This window comes from Erpetoichthys calabaricus, chromosome 8 (assembly GCF_900747795.2).
Source record: "Erpetoichthys calabaricus chromosome 8, fErpCal1.3, whole genome shotgun sequence".
Lineage (NCBI taxonomy): Eukaryota > Metazoa > Chordata > Cladistia > Polypteriformes > Polypteridae > Erpetoichthys > Erpetoichthys calabaricus.
The window spans coordinates 116,470,387-116,489,822 of NC_041401.2; the positions used below are offsets into that span (position 1 = coordinate 116,470,387).

General features: G+C 40.2%; 1 protein-coding gene across 1 annotated transcript in view; it reads left to right on the forward strand.

Moving 5' to 3' along the window:
• nphp4 (nephronophthisis 4) overlaps window positions 1–19,436 on the forward strand; it is a 735,573-nt gene that overhangs the window by 597,967 nt on the left and 118,170 nt on the right. The window contains exon 14 of the mRNA XM_051931213.1: window positions 977–1,168. Within this exon, the coding sequence (XP_051787173.1) occupies window positions 977–1,168 (192 nt within the window). The remainder of the gene's footprint in view (window positions 1–976; window positions 1,169–19,436) is intronic.

The following is a 19,436-nucleotide window of genomic DNA, read 5'->3' on the forward strand; positions in this document are numbered from 1 at the left end:
AGACTGGCCTCACTGTGTATGTCCAGGCTTTCTATGACTATCAAAGGGCTACCAGAGATGCACTAACTGCAACCAAGAAAATGCATTATGGCAGAATAATAGAAAGTGGTCATGATAACCTGAGGGTTTTGTTCTCTGTAGTTAATAAACTACTTCAACCTCTGACCCAATTACCTTCTCTACTGAAGTTTGTAAAAATTCCTCTGGTCTTTCCATAATAAAATTAAACATCTAACTAATTCAACTAACATAAATCCACGATCCATTTATATCTTGCCTTGTTTTCCCACTTTATCCAGCTCCTTTTATACATTTTTACCAGTCACATCTGCATTTGTTAATAACCATGCTTTATATGATGAGGCCGACTACTTGTATATTGGACCACACCACACTTCTTAAAGATGGCTGCATTAAAGGCTTGGTAGAGCATCACCAGAGAAGATACTCAGCACCTGGTGATGTCTATAAATCGCATAATTCAACCAGTCATTGCATGCAAGGGATATGCAACAAAGTACTAAATATGACTGCTTTAATATACTGTATCTACCATTGCTATGTCCCAAATGTTATGGTGCCCTTAAGTGGGGGGACTATATAGAAAAGTTTTGTCATTTCTACATAGTGTAACCAAAATGTTTGCAAATACTCATAAATTAAAGTCTGCAATGTGCACTTTTCTCACATTTGAATTAGTTCATTTTTATTTTTTAAATGTGGAGCAGAAGGGTAAATAAAATAAAAATGTGTCTTTGTCCCAAGCATTATGGTGGGCACTGTATGTTTGTTGCTCTTACTATTTATTGCCTGGGTCCCACATCATGTTTTTCAGTTATCTTGCATACATTTCCATGTGCAAACTAGAAGGTTTGTGAAATATTCTGAAAATGATAAGGCTACTTCTTAATCCTTGGCTTTGAAGCAGGTGACAAATATTTCTCTTTGAGATCACTAACCTGTGGTTCTTTTTCAGCTCAAGTGCTACTATGTCCAGGAGGTCTCTGGCACAGTTTCACACTTCTGGCTTTCCTGACATTCTGGATTGTCATAGTGAGAGAGCAGAAGTCACCCACCCATCTGACCCAGTCAGCTTTGATCCTCTACAAGAAGAAGGAGACTTTCTTCAGTCTAATGAGATTGTCCTGCAGTTTCTTGCTTTCACAAGGTATGTCAATGAGGAGTCAATTATTTTTCTGGACCTATGGGAGATTTTAGTGTGTCTTTGCTTTTAGCATATATTTAAAAATATTTTGACATATTTTTTCACATTTTGATTAATGGAACATTCTTACAATGTAGCTAATGAAATAGATAAGGATTTTTGCTGGTTGATATTATCCCTATGTGTGTACATGTTGTCATGTCTTCTGTTGCATATTCGGTGGGAGCAAAGAGAGTTTGCCGATTTACTTCTGTGACTGTCCAAGTTAGGCCATTAACACTAGAATTACCAGAGCCTATGAGAAAACTCGTAAATCCGGCCCACCTTAAATCCATTCGCACCTCTCCATCAGTGTCCTTTGTCCTGTAAATGTGGCGATTAAGACAAGCAGCAAGCAGCCTGCAATTCCATCCCCCAACCGTCGCAGAACGTGCACAACGTTCTCCCAGCTCATGCCTTGATTGATTATCTGGGAGTGAAATGCTGGAGTTTTAGAGTGGAAATAATAGATTGTTATTTGGAACACATGTTTCATGTATGTTCCGTTTCTACAATAATCTGTGTAAACACATTGTTAAAGCAGAAACTTTTTTCATATTTTAGTAATAAATTTTACAAAATGTAGGCATAAACTATAGAATGTGTGAAGCCTGAAGTCCAAAGATCAAAAAACACTTTCATAAAAGGTCCAAGGACGATACAACAGTTTCCGTAGAGTAGTGGTAAGATTTGCTGACTTGTAATCAAGAGTTCACGGTTCGATCCCGACTGCCTCCTATATTTGCCATTTTCAGTAGTGAGCTGCTCTTATTGTTAATATTATACAGTACACACATACATTTGGTTTGTGTCTGTAACAGACAGTGTACATTTATAGGACTTGTAAAAGTTACTTTTTTTTTTCACTTTTATTCTCTCAGTCACGACCATAATGCATTCTATCCCCACCAAGCCCAATCCCCCCCCCTCACTCAGGGATCTGACTTTGTTCCTTTTTATCTGAAACTGGGAATAACTGTAGATGTGAGTTGTGTTTTGAGGCAATGGAACTGGACATTCTCTGATTTGAAGGGATAAAAGACATAGGTATATATGATATTTGGAATAACTTATTTTATGACCTGTATAATACATTTCATAAAACATCGTGGCATGGATGCAACATTATTGATATTATTCATTCACATAACATCTTGTGGTAGTAATCACTGTCCACGTTTTTCATTTGTCCCCCCCCCCCCCCCCACCCCCCCCCCGATCTTGCCAGTCCCCACATTTTGCTGTATGGTGATGTTTCTTTTGTACTCCAGGACATGCAGAAGAAAGAATAGTACAGAGGTCAGTTCGGCACTATATGCAATCATCAGATTCGAATGTTAACAGTTTACACACGTGCAAGAACCGTCCTTCCTACATTTACGACATTTGTACCTGTTGCAATTCGCACACTTCTCCCTGTGCTGTGGTTTCTATTACACACCTGAAATAAAGAAACAATATATGTGACATTTTGAAGAAATCATTTTATGACCTGAATAGTACCAATCAGAAAACATCATCGCACTGATGCAATATTATTTGAAAACGAACAGCGTCAGATCAGGTGAGAATTTATGCTGGCGCTGTTACTTAGAGTCAGATCAGGGGGGGCGGGGGGCTGGTGTTAGAGCGTGATCGTGATTGAGAGAATAAAACTGAAAAAAGCTAACTTTTACAAGTACCATAAATTTATACCCCATTTCCCATATGTTTGTCTCTTTCTTTTTTTTCTTTGGACTTCAGGCTTCACACATTCTATAGTTTATGCCTACATTTTGTAACATTTATTACTAAAATATGAAAAAGTTTCTGTTTTAACAGTGTTTTTACACAGATTACTGTAGAAATGGAACACACATGAAATGAATGTGTTCCAAATAACAATCTATTATTTCCACTCTAAAAATCCAGCACTTCACTCCCAGATAATCAGTCAAAACATGAGCTGGGAGAACGTTGTGCACGTTCTGCGACAGTTGGGGGATGGAATACCAGGCTGCTTGCTGCTTGTCTTGATCGGCACATTTACAGGACAAAAGACGCTGACGGAGAGGTGTGAACGGATTTAAGGTGGGCCAGATTTACGAGTTTTCTCTTAGGTTCTGGTAATTCTAGCGTTCATGAGCACTGTGTACTGGTGGGCTACTACAAATTTTGAATCAATAAAATTGCTTTGTCTGAAAGTGTACATAATTATTAACAGTACCAAAAAGGTTTTTGTTTTGGACTGGATTAATAATACAGAGATGCTACAATACAGAAGCAACTTAGCTCAAACTCACAGTAAACTAAAACACTAGACTTCAACTTTTTACTTAAAATTTGTTATGTAAGTCATGTTGTCTTCAGCCCAGAGAATGTTGTTTGTCGTAGTTCGAGAGTCCTCTATGCTCTTGAAGTGTTTTGTGATTAATGATAAAATAGAATTACCAAACAATTTGCAGTAGATCCTGTTGTAATAATATTATTGGCTTTAGACCACTGACTACATATATTATATATATATATATATATATATATATATATATATATACCCTAAGTTCTTGTCAATAAGCCGCGGCTTATCTAAGGAAAAAAGTTGTGAAAATGAAAAAATAGAATATCGGCTTATACATAAGTCCGGCTTATACATCCATCGCGGGGGTTGCGTTCCAGAACCACCCGCGAAATAAGAATATCCGCGAAGTAGAAACCATATGTTTATATGGTTATTTTTATATTGTCATGCTTGGGTCACAGATTTGCGCAGAAACACAGGAGGTTGTAGAGAGACAGGAACGTTATTCAAACACTGCAAACAAACATTTGTCTCTTTTTCAAAAGTTTAAACTGTGCTCCATGACAAGACAGAGATGACAGTTCCGTCTCACAATTAAAAGAATGCAAACATATCTTCCTCTTCAAAGCAGTGAAGCAAACAAATCAATATGTCTGTTTGGCTTTTAAGTATGCGAAGCACCGCGGCACAAAGCTGTTGAAGGCGGCAGCTCACACCCCCTCCGTCAGGAGCAGACAAAGAGAGGGAGAGGGAGAGTTTGTTTTTCAGTCAAAAATCAATACGTGCCCTTCGAGCTTTTAAGTATGCGAAGCACTGTGCAGCATGTCTTTTCAGGAATCAGCTTTACAAAAGATAGCAACGTGAAGATAATCTTTCAGCATTTTTAGACGAGCGTCCGTATCGTCTAGGTGTGCAAACAGCCCCCCTGCTCAATCCCCATACGTCAGGATCACAGATAGTCAGCGCAAGAGAGAGAGAACAGTAAGCCGGGTAGCTTCTCAGCCATCTGCCAAAAGCGTCCCTTGTATGAAATCAACTGGGCAAACCAACTGAGGAAGCATGTACCAGAAATTAAAAGACCCATTGTCCGCAGAAATCCGCGATATATATTTAAATATGCTTACATATAAAAACACAATTTAAATGACCGCTACGCGCTCGTGTTGACTCGGCGACGCCCAGAGCAGAAAGAACGCGCTCCGGCCGCTCCAACCGCGCCATGCGGGGAGTGAGAGAGACGGCAATATCTCACACTCTCTCCCCCTTAAAGAAATTAAATGGGCGCGAGTGCAATATCTCACACTCTCTCCCCCCTTAAAGAAATTAAATGGGCGCGAGTGAGACCACTGACCTCCCTCCCTTCTATTAGTTATAGGTTATAGTACGTTCGGCTTATCCATGAGTCCGGCTTATCTATGATACGATTTTATTTTAAAAATTCGTATGATTTTTGGTCTCCGGCTAATACATGAGTCCGGCTTATAGACAAGAACTTAGGGTATATATATATACAGTGCATCCGGAAAGTATTCACAGCGCATCACTTTTTCCACATTTTGTTATGTTAAGCCTTATTCCAAAATGGATTAAATTAATTTTTTTCCTTAGAATTCTACACACATCACCCCATAATGACAACATGAAAAAAGTTTACTTGAGGTTTTTGCAAATTTATTAAAAATAAAAAAACTGAGAAATCACATGTACATAAGTATTCACAGCCTTTGCTCAATACTTTGTTGATGTACCTTTGGCAGCAATTACAGCCTCAAGTCTTTTTGAATATGATGCCACAAGCTTGGCACACCTATCCTTGGCCAGTTTCGCCCATTCCTCTTTACAGCACCTGTCAAGCTCCATCAGGTTGGATGGGAAGTGTCAGTGCACAGCCATTTTAAGATCTCTCCAGAGATGTCCAGTCAGATTCAAGTCTGGACTCTGGCTGGGCCACTCAAGGACATTCACAGAGTTGTCCTGAAGCCACTCCTTTGATATCTTGGCTGTGTGCTTAGGGTCGTTGTCCTGCTGAAAGATGAACTGTCACCCCAGTCTGAGGTCAAGAGCGCTCTGGAGCAGGTTTTCATCCAAGATGACTCTGTACATTGCTGCAGTCATCTTTCCCTTTTTCCTGACTAGTCTCCCAGTCCCTGCCACTGAAAAACATCCCCACAGCATGATGCTGCCACCACCATGCTTCACTGTAGGGATGGTATTGGCCTGATGATGAGCAGTGCCTGGTTTCCTCCAAACATGACGCCTGGCATTCACACCAAAGAGTTCAATCCTTGTCTCATCAGACCAGAGAATTTTCTTTCTCATGGTCTGAGAGTCCTTCAGGTGCCTTTTGACAAACTCCAGGCGGACTGCCATGTGCCTTTTACTAAAGAGTGGCTTCCGCCTGGCCACTCTACCACACAGGCCTGATTGGTGGATTGCTGCAGAGATGGTTGTCCTTCTGGAAGGTTCTCCTCTCTCCACAGAGGTCCTCTGGAGCTCTGACAGAGTGACCATCGGGTTCTTGGTCACCTCCCTGACTAAGGCCCTTCTCCCCCAATCACTCAGTTTAGATGGCCGGCCTGCTCTAGGAAGAGTCCTGGTGGTTTCAAACTTCTTCCACTTACGGATGATGGAGGCCACTGTGCTCATTGGGACCTTCAAAGCAGCAGACATTTTTCTGTAACCTTCCCCAGATTTGTGCCTCGAGACAATCCTGTCTCGGATGTCTACAGACAATTCCTTTGACTTTATGCTTGGTTTGTGCTCTGACATGAACTGTCAACTGTGGGACCTTATATAGACAGTTGTGTGCCTTTCCAAATCATGTCCAATCAACTGAATTTACCACAGGTGGACTCCAATTAAGCTGTAGAAACATCTCAACGATGTTCAGGGGAAACAGGATGCACCTGAGCTCAATTTTGAGCATCATGGCAAAGGCTGTGAATACTTATGTACATGTGCTTTCTCAGTTTTTTTATTTTTAATAAATTTGCAAAAATCTCAAGTAAACTTTTTTCATGTTGTCATTATGGGGTGTTGTGTGTAGAATTCTGAGGAAAAAAATTAATTTAATCCATTTTGGAATAAGACTGTAACATAACAAAATGTGGAAAAAGTGATGCGCTGTAAATACTTTCCGGATGCACTGTATATATATATAATATATGTAGTCAGTGGTCTAAAGCCAATAATATTATTGCAACAGGATCTACTGTAAATTGTTTGGTAGTTCTATTTTATCATTAATCACAAAACACTTCAAGAGCATAGAGGACTCTCGAACTACGACAAACAACATTCTCTGGGCTGATGACCGCAAGATTAGCATTGTGTCTGGAGGAAAGCGGGCATCACTCATTACCTTTGCAGTTTCATTCTAACAGTAAAGCATGGTGGTGACAGCATCGTACTGAGGATTTTTTTTTTCAGTGGCAGGGACTTAGATAGGATTGAAGGAAAGCTGAACAGATCAAAGTACGGAATTATACTTAATGCTCATTAAAGAGCTTTGGACCTCAGACTGGGAAGAAGATTCATCTTCCAAGTAAAAGTAAAAACAACACGGGAGTGGCTTAGTGTCAACTCTGCAAAAGTTTGATTGGCCCAGGCAGAGTACAAGCATGAACCCAATCACACATCTTTGTAGAGACCTGAAAATAGCTGCCCATTGGTGGTCTCCATCCAGCCTAACAGAGCATGAGAGGATTTGCATAAAATAATAACAGGAAATACCAAAATCAAGTGTTTGCAAAGGATGTTGCATCTTATCCAAGAAGACTCCAGTCGGTATTGCTGCCATGAGTTCTTTAAGAAAGTACTGAGTAAAGGGTGTTAATATTTGTTTCAGTGTGATATTTCAGTGTTTTTTTCTTTCTTTTTTTAATAAATTTGCAAAAGTCTGTTTTTACTTTGCCTTTTTGGGGTATTCAATGTTGCTTGATATGTGGGAAAAATAAATGCAAATGATTTTAGCAGAATGCTACAACATAGCAAAATGCAAAAAAGTGAAGGGGTATGAATACTTTCTGAATTCACTATATATGTATGTATTTCTTTTAGGCCCATGAAGATGCACATTTATTTATTAATAATGTGTCATTTATTCACAAAAATGCCAATTGCCTGTGAGGTTTCTTCAAGTATATAGCAGAAGAAATTAATGCTGTCACTTTTAGTTCATACAGCTAGCAGCTCACATCCCTAGTGATATTCCAGCTAATTCATGTCACCAGCATTCTACTTTTAATCTGTGCCGGTGTTTTATTTACAGATCCGTTTGATTTAATTGGACCAAAATCACAAGCATGCTATAAATGAGAATAAAGTCCCCAATTATTTTCAAGTAGCAATGGAGTGATTTCTAATCCATCTGTCCAGAATGATTTCATAAACTATAATTGACTGTGAGCCATGAACTCTATGCTATGGGGCATTTTACATCTTGGATTTCACAGTATTGTTTCTTCAATTTTATAGTGGAAGCAGCTTGAAATGTAGATCACAAAGATATATTTTGCACCAGACCTTTATGAGTACAATAACAGTCTGTTGAGAATATTTTTATCTGATGTGTTTTTTTCTGATGCATGGTTATGTTTTTCAGCATATTTTTCTTGTTTATTGCTTTTGGTGTTCTTTCATTATTATCAGCACTTCTTTATGTAGCATATTTGGCATATCCCGGGCTTTTAAAAGATAGCATGAGACATCATCCGTGACAAAAATAAATGTGCCTTCACTGAACCAGTTGCTAAACTGTTTTCATGTGACAGTAAAACCTCAGAACCACCAAGAATTATCAACAGTAATGGCAAAAGTGGTTATTTAACTTGGCTTCTACCCCATATTGCCTTCTCCATCATGTTCTCGTTCATCTTAGCCAGTTACAAGATAAAGGACAGACTGACATATTTCTTTTACCTCCCTGTCTGTCTGTCTGTCTATATATCTACTTATTTATTGTTATTGTGAGATATACGTTGTGCAGGATGTTTTATATATTTTTTAAGCTATGTTTCCTAGTTTCACTAAGGGCAAGGATTTTGATGTCCTTGTGATCTATGGTAAATAAAGCTGCTAATCTAATACTTTGAAAATAAATGAGTCTTGCTGTCTGGAGGAGAATATCCATATTGTTCACAAGGGAAAAATCAATGACTCTCTATATCTGTGTGTGTTTGTCTTTATAATCTATGTGTATTTCCTTCCTTTCATCTCATTTTCTTGTCCCAGTTTTTCAAGTATGGTACATATTTTGCAGGAACTAAAGAATATCTTGGCAACATTAGGCACAAGGCAGACATATGCATGATCAGTGGCACTCATAATGGGCCAATTTGTATCTGCCAATCCAACTTTCTACACAATACCCACAGTAGCTCATTTTTTACTGTTTGTTTCATTTTAGCTAGCAACTCAGTTAATAATAGGTAATCTGCTCTACCTCCCTGTCAGCTTGTTATGACAAGCTTGGGAGCACTGCTCTGTGAATTTCAGCAGTGATCTGTGAGACCAAATTGAGATGCCAACCTTTGAAATGGCAGTCACATTAATCTGTGTTCTTCTGTTTGCTGACATTCTGCTTTTTTGATGCTTGCTTTGGGGTTGTGTGTCTGTAGTGGGGGTGGGAAAGGAGAGGAGTTCATGCTTGTCACAGAAATAAGACTCAATGTGATTCAACTCTGATTCCATTAATATCTTAAACAGCTCCCTGTCACAGTAAGGTGACTGGCTAGGAAGCCAGAGAGCCTCACCTAAAATACCGTTGTGTTTAAAGTAAACATTCCAAATCAGCTAAAATAGGAACTGCGATGAATTATCTATTACAGAAGCTTGTTAACACTAAACATATACTTTAAGTTTAAAATCTAGCATTGCATAGACCAATCCATATCAGTCAGCCTTCAAACTCTATTAAAACACAGATTAATGTAAATGACTCCCCTCCAAAAAATACCCATAAAATATGCATTAAGTTCATTACTGTTACAAAAAAAACTAAAACTTTCAAATTATTACAGTATTATGTAGTACTTGATAATCTGATAATTTTTGAGTCTTAGCAAATCATTAGCAAAGTATTTTTGCATTATGGAACTAATACTGATTTTAATATTTTATGACCTCTGATTCCAATTTTGGATGCCACGATTTTATTTCTGGAGATAATTTCAGCATATACACTGCTCAAAAAAATAAGGGAATACTTGATCATCACAGGCAGACACCAAGTCAATTAGGCTTCAGGGATATCAATCTGTTCCGTTAAGAAGCATAAGCAAATGTGAATAAACTGTGCACTGGAGACGCAGCAGGAAGAAAACCCCCACAAGTGCCATCGCAAGAAGTGTGCTGTGTCTCAAAACAGTGTGTCAACACAGTCTCAAGAGCATAAAGGAGATACCAGGAGACAGGCCATTACACAAGTAGCAGTAGAACCGGCATCTGCTCTTTCGTGCAAGTAGGAACAGGAGGAGCACTGCCAGAGCCAAAATGGCCTTTTAGCTGGGAACTGGTGTGCATGTTTCTGATCAGATTGTCAGAAACAAACTCCATGAGGGAGGCATGAGAGTCCTGACATCCTCCAGTGGGAACTGTGCTCATAGCCCATCACAACTCAATTAGTATTCACCAGGGAATACAATTGGCAGCTCTGCCATTGGCACCCTGTTCTTTTCACATATGGCACCAAGTTCCCAATGAGCGCATGTAACAGACTTGAAAGAGCCTGGAGATGCCATGATGAACTATACAGCCTGCTACCTAATCTGGCATGACCAGTTTGATGGCGGATCAGTTATGGTCTGAGGAGGCATATCCTTGGACATCACACAGACCTCCATGTGCTAGGCAGTGGTAAACTGACTGCTGTTAGGTTCCAGAATGAAATCCTCAGAGCCATTGTCAGACCTTACACTGGTACTGTGGGCCCTGGGCTCTTCCTGGTGCAGGGCAATGCCTAGCCTCATTTGGCCTAGCCTGTTGTGGCCAGAGTGTATGGGTAGTTCCTGGATGATAAAGGCATTGATGCCATTGACTGGTCTGCACATTCATCAGACCTGAATACAATTAAGAATCTCTGGAAACACTCCCCAGACCTGAATACAATTAAGAATCTCTGGAACATTTTCTATCAGTGCATCCGACACCCCCAAGTAGCACCACAGACTGTCCAGGATTTCACTGATGCCCTGATCCAGGCCAGGGAAGGAGATCCCCATTACAAAACCCTCCTTCTCCTCAGGAACTTGCCCAGATGTTGTTGGGAGTGCCTACAGGCGCACGTGGGAACTATACATACTACTGAGTCACATTATGAGTTGCTGTGATGAAATTCACACGATTTGAATCAGCCTGAGATTTCAGTTTTTGACTTTTCGGTGTAATGTTGAATCCAGCCCTCAGTGGGTTGGTGATTTTGGTTTCCATTGACCGTTGTTACATCATCATGTTCTCAACAAATTACACAGTATTAATCAGTAAAGATTTTCCACTTAAATATTTCATTCATTGAGGTCCGATATGTGATTTACGTGTTTCCTTAATATTTTTAAGTAGTATATCATAATTGAAAAACCTGTAAAGTAAATATTTCAAAATGATTAACAAAAATATCATCAGTATATTCTTTATTCAACCCAGATGTTAATAAATCTTAATATAGCATGCACCATTACAGGCTGCGTTAAACGATTACAGTGCTGTATTAATATATAATTTGAGGATTAATAATTGATAATAAAGCAAGTAAAAGAGGTGTAGCACTGACAATGTTGAGAATAACTTCCATCCATCCATTTTCCAACCCGCTGAATCCTAACTACAGGGTCACGGGGGTCTGCTGGAGCCAATCCCAGCCAACACAGGGCACAAGGCAGGAACCAATCCTGGGCAGGGTGCCAACCCACCGCAGGACACACACAAACACACCCACACACCAAGCACACACTAGGGCCAATTTAGAATCGCCAATCCACCTAACCTGCATGTCTTTGGACTGTGGGAGGAAACCGGAGCGCCCGGAGGAAACCCACGCAGACACAGGGAGAACATGCAAACTCCACGCAGGGAGGACCCGGGTTCGCTTCTAGGTCCCCCAACTGCGAGGCAGCAGCGCTACCCACTGCGCCACCGTGCCACCCTGAGAATAACTTACATGAGATATTTTAAACAGAAGAAATTAAACACAGCCGTACAAATCCCAGCCCACTTCAATGTAAAACAAGAAAGCAAAATGTGCACAAAATTAGTGATAGGCAAAATAGCAGTAGAATGTAATAAGAGGATATATAAAGATCAAACACAGATACAGTCTTCTTCTTCTTTCGGCTGCTCCTGTTAGGGGCACCACAGCGGATCATCTTCTTCCGTATCTTTTTGTCCTCTGCATCTTGTTCTGTTACACCCATCACCTGCATGTCCTCTCTCACCACATCCATAAAACTTCTCTTAGGCCTTCCTCTTTTTCTCTTGCCTGGCAGCTCTATCCTTAGCATCCTTCTCCCAATATACTCAGCATCTTTCCTCTGCACATGTCCAAAGCAACGCAATCTCGCCTCTCTGACTTTGTCTCCCAACCGTCCAACTTGAGCTGACCCTCTAATGTACTCACTTCTAATCCTATCCATCCTTGTCACACCCAATGCAAATCTTAGCATGTTTACCTCTGCTACCTCCAGCTCTGTCTCCTGCTTTCTGGTCAGTGCCACCGTCTCCAACCCATATAACATCTGTGGTCTCGCTACCATCCTGTAGACCTTCCCTTTCACTCTTGCATGATATCCGTCTGTCACAAATCACTCCTGACACTCTTCTCCACCCGTTCCACCCTGCCTGCACTCTCTTTTTAATCTCTCTTCCACAATACCCATTACTCAGTACTGTTGATCCCAGGTATTTAAACTCTTCCACCTTCGCCAACTCTACTCCTTGCATCCTCACCATTCCACTGACCTCCCTCTCATTTACACACATGTATTCTGTCTTGTTCCTACTGACCTTCATTCCTCTCCTCTCTAGAGCATATCTCCACCTCTCCAGGGTCTCCTCAACCTGCTCCCTACTATCGCTACAGATCACAATGTCATCAGCAAACATCATAGTCCAAGGGGACTCCTGTCTAATCTTGTCTGTCAACCTGTCCATCACCATTACAAATAAGAAAGGGCTCAGAGTCACTCCTACCGCAGACCTCACCACAGTCACACTTCCCTCGTACGTATCCTGTACAACTCTTACATACTTCTCTGCCACTCCCAACTTCCTCACACCACAACTCCTCTCGAGGCACCCTGTCATATGCTTTCTCCATCAGCACCCTCATAGCAAACATCACATCTGTGGTGCTCTTTCTTGGCATGAAACCATACTGCTGCTCGCTAATCCTCACCTCACCTCACTTCTTAACCTAGCTTCCACTACTCTTTCCCATAACTTCATGCTGTGGCTCATCAGTTTTATCCCCCTGCAGTTACTACAGTCCTGGACATCCCCCTTATTCTTAAATATCAGCACCAGTACACTTCTTCACCACTCCTCAGGCATCCTCTCACTTTCCAAGATTCCATTAAACAATCTGGTTAAAAACTCCACTGCCATCTCTCTTAAACACCTCCATGCTTCCACAGGTATGTCATCTGACCTTTCCATTTTTCATCCTCTTCATAGCTGTCCTTACTTCCTCCTTGCTAATCCGTTGCACTTCCTCATTCACTATCTCCACATCATCCAACCTATTCTCTCTCTCGTTCTCTTCATTCATCAGCCTCTCAAAGTTCTCTTTCCATCTGCTCAACACACTCTCCTCGCTTGTGAGTACATTTCCATCTTTATCCTTTATTACCCTAACCTGCTGCACATCTTTGCCAGCTTGGTCCTGAGTGGTTTTATCAAGAACGAAAGAGTGGACTTATCATCTCTGAATTTTTTGAAGCATCCAGTAAATGAAATCATGCATTTTTGCAATAGCTGGCGAAAAAAAAAACTTGCTATCAATGACACTTCCAGTAGTTTCCATGTGTTATTTTTTAAGTGTTAAAATGAAACGGATTTTCACTGTTCGAGTCTTCTGCAAACAAAAATAGTTGTTGTTCAAAGGAAAGGATGGTTTCTAGAAGTGTTTTTGCAGCATTGCCTCTACCTTGTAGCTTCTAATTCAGGTGGTTTAAGTGTGTTTTCATATCAACAGTAAAGTAAAATTTCTGTAACCATTCTTAATCACTTAACTCTGGATATTTGTGTTCCTTTTGACTTAAAAAGGTCTTAATATGTTCAAGGAATGAAGCGAAGCGTTTCATAACTGCTTCTCTGGATAAACAACAAACTTTATTGTGCAAAAGAAGGTCAGAATGTTGACTGTTTACATCTTCAAAAATGGCACAGAACTGTTGGCAATTAAATCCTCTTGCCATTATTTGGTTGATTATTTTTACTACCAAATCCATCACCTTTACAACTTCAATGGGAAATGACTGCACACATGGTGCTTCTTCATGAATAATACAATGAAACGTAAAAAACATTGTGCTCCACGTTTTGTTTTGAAGAGGGTAACAAAAAGCCTTTATTTTTACCCATCATACTGGGTGCGCCATCTGTAGCGATAGATACCAATTTATTGATGCCAATTTCCCTAACAGTCAAAAATTTCAAAATTGCTGCAGAAATATCTTCACCTTGAGTTTGTCCTTTAAGAGGTATCAAAGCCAATAATTCTTCATGTAGACCTTTATCATAAACATATCGCCCCAGAACATGCCAAAGAAAATACAGATGCCAATTTTGTATCATTGATCTGTTTTTCTGTCACATTCTTTCACATCTTAATGATTCTGTCATGAAGAGGTTTTGCAGATAGTGGAGTGTCTTTATCTTTTTAATAATATCTACTTTATTTTTGAAGTCAGAGTAGAGATGTTTGGCCAAATTTTAAAAGCACTTTTTTATATATTCTTCATTTGTGAAAGGTTTTCTATGCTTTCAGAGAAACAGCAAAGCTTGCTGCTTTCACACTACTTCAAGATTTTATCCAGCTGCTGAATACCGACAGTGATTGTTGTTAATTCTGACACCACTTTTTTCTTTCTTCTCCGAAAGAATATTTGTTTGCAAATGCATCGTGCTTTGTTTAAAAGTGAAGTTTTGAGATTAGATTTTTTGTTATTGGATAACTTTTCGTTGTAAATTAGACATGTTGGTAGACCCATAGAGTTTTGCATAAAAGCATAATTTTCTTCCTATTCGGCTTTAAATTCCCGGTTTTCATCTTGTGTTTTTCACTTTTTTCCTTAGTTGCCATCTTGCGGTTGGAGCGTCTTAGTTTTAAATCATTTGGATGCGTAACAGTGCAAAGGTGACTAATATTACAACACTGTTCTGCTCTGTAGTGATAGTCTTCACCCTCATCCCTCCTTTCTTGAGTAATGTTCGTTCAACTCTGCAGTCATCTGTCCTTCACTCTCCATTTCACTACTGTAACTGTGCTGACCAGGCAGTGAAAAATGTACACACCACTCCAAACTCAGCTGGATATAATAGAAGAAATAGGAAGGAGTGGTGACAATTTGCCACAAAATGAAAGAATTAGGAATACATATAAACATTGAAGCATACATCCAATCTCAGGTACTGAAGAAAACTCTGGAGAGCATATAATTTGACTGAAGACATAATCTCAAGTGGTCCGTCATGTGACAGAGGCATGTGACGGACCACCTAATTCATGTACATCTAAATAAATATCTAAATGAAAAATAATGATATTAACCCATAAATAAATTATTTGTCTTTACGAAAGTATTATCAAATAATACATTAAGACATGAAAATGTGAATGCGACTTATCATTCTGAGAAGAGCCGCAAACACATGGTCAAAGAACCACAGGTTGCCGACCCCTGTTATAGTGGATACTGTACTGATCGTGTGATGTCATGGAAAAACAGAGATGGTGGAAACCAATTACTGACTAGGCAATAACAAATAAGGAGACCAGAAATGCTTGTTTCAGACTAATTTTGCCTCAAGAAAAGCAAGAAGCTCTGACTGTCTAATAGGTTAATATGACACCAACATGGCAGAAGTAGCCAACACGGTGCCCACAGGCACCTGGTCGCCCGCAGGGACCACGTGAGTTGCCTGCAGGGCATGTTCTGAAAAATAGCACTAGACACCATGGAGCTCCATCTTAAAATTGTATTTAATTGTGTTGCTGTTCTTTTTGAATCAATAACGCTTGAATTGATGTAGATTGGGGGGTTAGTCTGCGGTCAAAGTTCAATATCTTGCGCAAGACAAACCTCCATCTCTCTCTTGGCTGAGAAAAGCAAACAGGCACACCTACGATGGGGAGCTAGAAGTGGTTTTTACCCCATAAACATAAACATGTCAGAAAAGCGATAGAAAACTTACCTTTTTCACAATGATTGGGAGGAAGGGTTCCTTTTTATGACAGTGAAAGAAAAGTGTGTATGTCTCATTTGCGGGGCAACTGTGGCAATGGAAAAGTGGCACAATGTAGAGAGACACTTCAGCACATGTCACAAAAGCTTCCATGCTAACTACCCACTATGCAGTGTAGTACGGGCAGAAAAAGCCCATGAGTTAAAGGTAGCTTTGGGCAAACAGGAGACTTTTTTTCATGAGGCCAGTGAAAAAGTCATAAAAAGCAACTGAAGCTTTATTTAGAGCTGCAAATTTTTTGATAAAGAACAAGAAAGCCTTTTCAGATGGGGAAGTCGTGAAAGAAGCTATGATGATAATCCAAACACTGTGTTCAATGATGAGAGGAATGGTCCCGATGTCATCGGGTAATATGCCTTTAATCTCCTCTGACAGTAATACTGGCTTGTATGTGGCTGTAATATGCGTCACTGTATTGTGTACCTTTAATTTCCTCTCGCAGTAATACTGGTTTGTATTTCTGTAAAACGCCTCTAACTTTCTCTGACAGTAATATCGCACATCGCACGTGCCCCACGCATGCGCACTTCACCAGAAGACACCCACACACGGACACCTGGACGCACATAGGGATTTTATATATATAGATTATCTCTCTATTATAAAAAAATATCCTGCAAAGCAAAAGCAAGGCTACAATACGTGATCTTCTCAGAAGACATTTAAAAGACCCACGAGGCAAAAGAGACTTGCCACGGTGCGTCTCACGGGGACCGTAAACATGAGACATTGTGCCAAGAGATTGACCCAGGACCGTCTCGCGATGACGTAGAATGTGAGATTCTTGCAAGACATGCCCTACTTACAGTCTATCAAATAAGACAACGGGGCAGCAAAACATTCAGTCTTGTGAAGGATTTGAGCACATACAGATCCAGGGTCTCAGCACATATAAAGCATATAAAGACAATACGTTATAAATGAAACGTCGACGAATAAGTGAAGAAGAAAGCAGTGTGGAGAAAAGAGACTCAAAAATGTTGGAAAGAAAAAATAATCTAGATGCAAATTCAGAAAATAAGGCAAGTAATTATCAGCCCGTAACAAGTGGTATTGAAACAATGCACGTCCAATCGGGCTCAGAATTAAAAGACAGAGTAAAAGACAAACTAGAACTTCATAAACACGTTCACAAACGTTGGCGCTGTACACATGCAGAGCAGATTATGAAAGCAGTGCAATTCGAAAGGCTCCAAAAAAAAAAAACAACATATGCACGATTCAAATGTGGAGAAAGTTAAAGAATATGAAAGTAGGAAAATTATAAAGTATAAAAAAAGAAAGTAAAGATCACAGTAGCGCAAAAAAACACATGCAGAGCAGGTTAGAAATAATTCAGGACAGGTTTCTCTGTTTGGAATTTCAGCACAGACAAAGCGATCTACATCATCAACAGTTAATAATTTTTTTTGCAAAGTAACCAATAAATGCATGTGAGGTAAAACACGTTTTTGAAATTCTCTGACTTAAACTTCAAAGCCTTACAAATTTTACATACTTCTGACATATCACCTATGTCCATATATTCGATCTCTATTCGCCTTTTAGTTATTTCTGCGAGTAATAATTTCTCTTTTTTTGCGCTAATGCAATGTTTACTTTTTTTTTGACACTTTCGTTTTTTCCTGTTTTCATATTCTGTGTCTTGCTCTGCATGTGTTTCGCGCCTACATTTTTTCGAGGATTTTGAATTCTAGTTTTCATTACCTGTAACCTGTTCTGCATGTGTTTGGCTCCCTTGTTTTTTAACCTCTTTATGACGTTTTACTTTGTTTTCTACTGTCTTTTATTTCTGACCTCGCTTTATCCTGCTTTTGTTTCAATGACACCTGGTCTGTGGTGATTATTTTGCCTTTTTCGAGTAATAATTTCCATTTGTTTGCGCTAATGTGATCTTTACTTTCTTTTTTTTATACTTTCTAATTTTCCTACTTTCATATTCTTTAACTTTCTCCACATGTGTATTGCGCCAATGTTTTTTTTTTTTTTTTTTTTGAGCCTTTCGAATTCCATTGCTTTCATAATCTTTAACCTGCTCTACATGTGTATAGCGCCAACATCCGGATTGGACATGCTTTTTTTTAATTCCATTTGTTCCGGGCTGATAATTTACTTATTTTCTAAATTTGCACCTAGATTATTCTTTTTCTTTTTTGTCTCTCCAACGTTTTTGAGTCTCTTTTCTCCGCGCTGCTTTCTTCTTCACTTAGTCGTCTACGTTTCATCTATAACGTATTGTCCTTACACGCTTTATATCCGCTGAGAGCCCTGGATCTGTGTGTGCTCAAAGCCAAAACACGACTGAGTGTGTTGCTGCCCGTGCTCTTATTTGGTTGTAAGTAGGACGTGTCTTGCAAGAATCTCATGTTCTACGTCATCGCGAGATGGTCCTGGGTCAATCTCTTGGCACAAAGTTTCATGTTTAAGGTCCCCGCAAGATGCTCCACGGCCAATCTCTTTACACTCGTGGGTCTTTTAAGTGTTTTCCATGATCTTAATATGAAGATCATGTCTCGACGTCCTACTGTTTCTCTGCAGGATTTTTTTTTATAACAGAGAGATATTTCCAATGTCACAGGTAAATGTAGAATTCACATCTGAGTAGCTTATAATTATCGGTGTGCCTACCTCCTTGTAGATGACAAGTTTCCTTGTATTTTGACTACATTCCTCTATGCATAACAAGTCAAGTCAAATCAAGTTGGGGAGCATGCACTGGTACAGTCCGTTGCTGCACCCACTACACGGCGAAACAACTCAGGATCCCGGTTTGCAACCCCCCCAGGCAAACACGCAGTCCAATCCCACCCTCCGGAAATGACCCTCTATCTGCCGCAGCCAGGTGTTATGTGGGCAACCCCTTGGCCTGGTTCAGCCACTCTGGTCCTCAACAATGAGGATCTTACGAGCCAGATCACCCTCGGGGAAAAGCGCCACATGGCCGTAGTGCGGTAACTGACGCTCCCTCACAATGCAGGTAATGTGCCTCATTCGGGACTCCATGAGCAGCCGCTCATTCGACACAGTTAAACTAACGGTACCCAAGGATTTTCCGGAGAGACACAGTACCAAAGGACTCCAGCCTTCATCTCAGCTCACTGGATAGCGTCCATGTCTCTCAACCATATAACAAGACAGGAAGCACCAGGACTCTAAAGACTTGGACCTTCGTCCTTTTGCATAGATATTGGGAGCATCATACACCCCTTTCCAGCGACCTCATGACCCCCCCATGCTCTCCCAATCTGCCTACTGACTTCATAGAAAGAGTCACCAGAGACATGAATGTCACTGCCAAGGTAAGTAAACCTCTCGACAAGGTCAACACTCTCTCCGCAAACAGACACACTTTCGATGGCTGTGCCCAAGAGGTCATTAAAGACTTGGATCTTGGTTTTTATCCAGGACACTCGCAAGCCCAGACACGCAGACTCTTCTCTCATTCTCTCGAGCACCCCGATCAGAGCCTCCATTGTCTCAGAGAAGATCACAGCA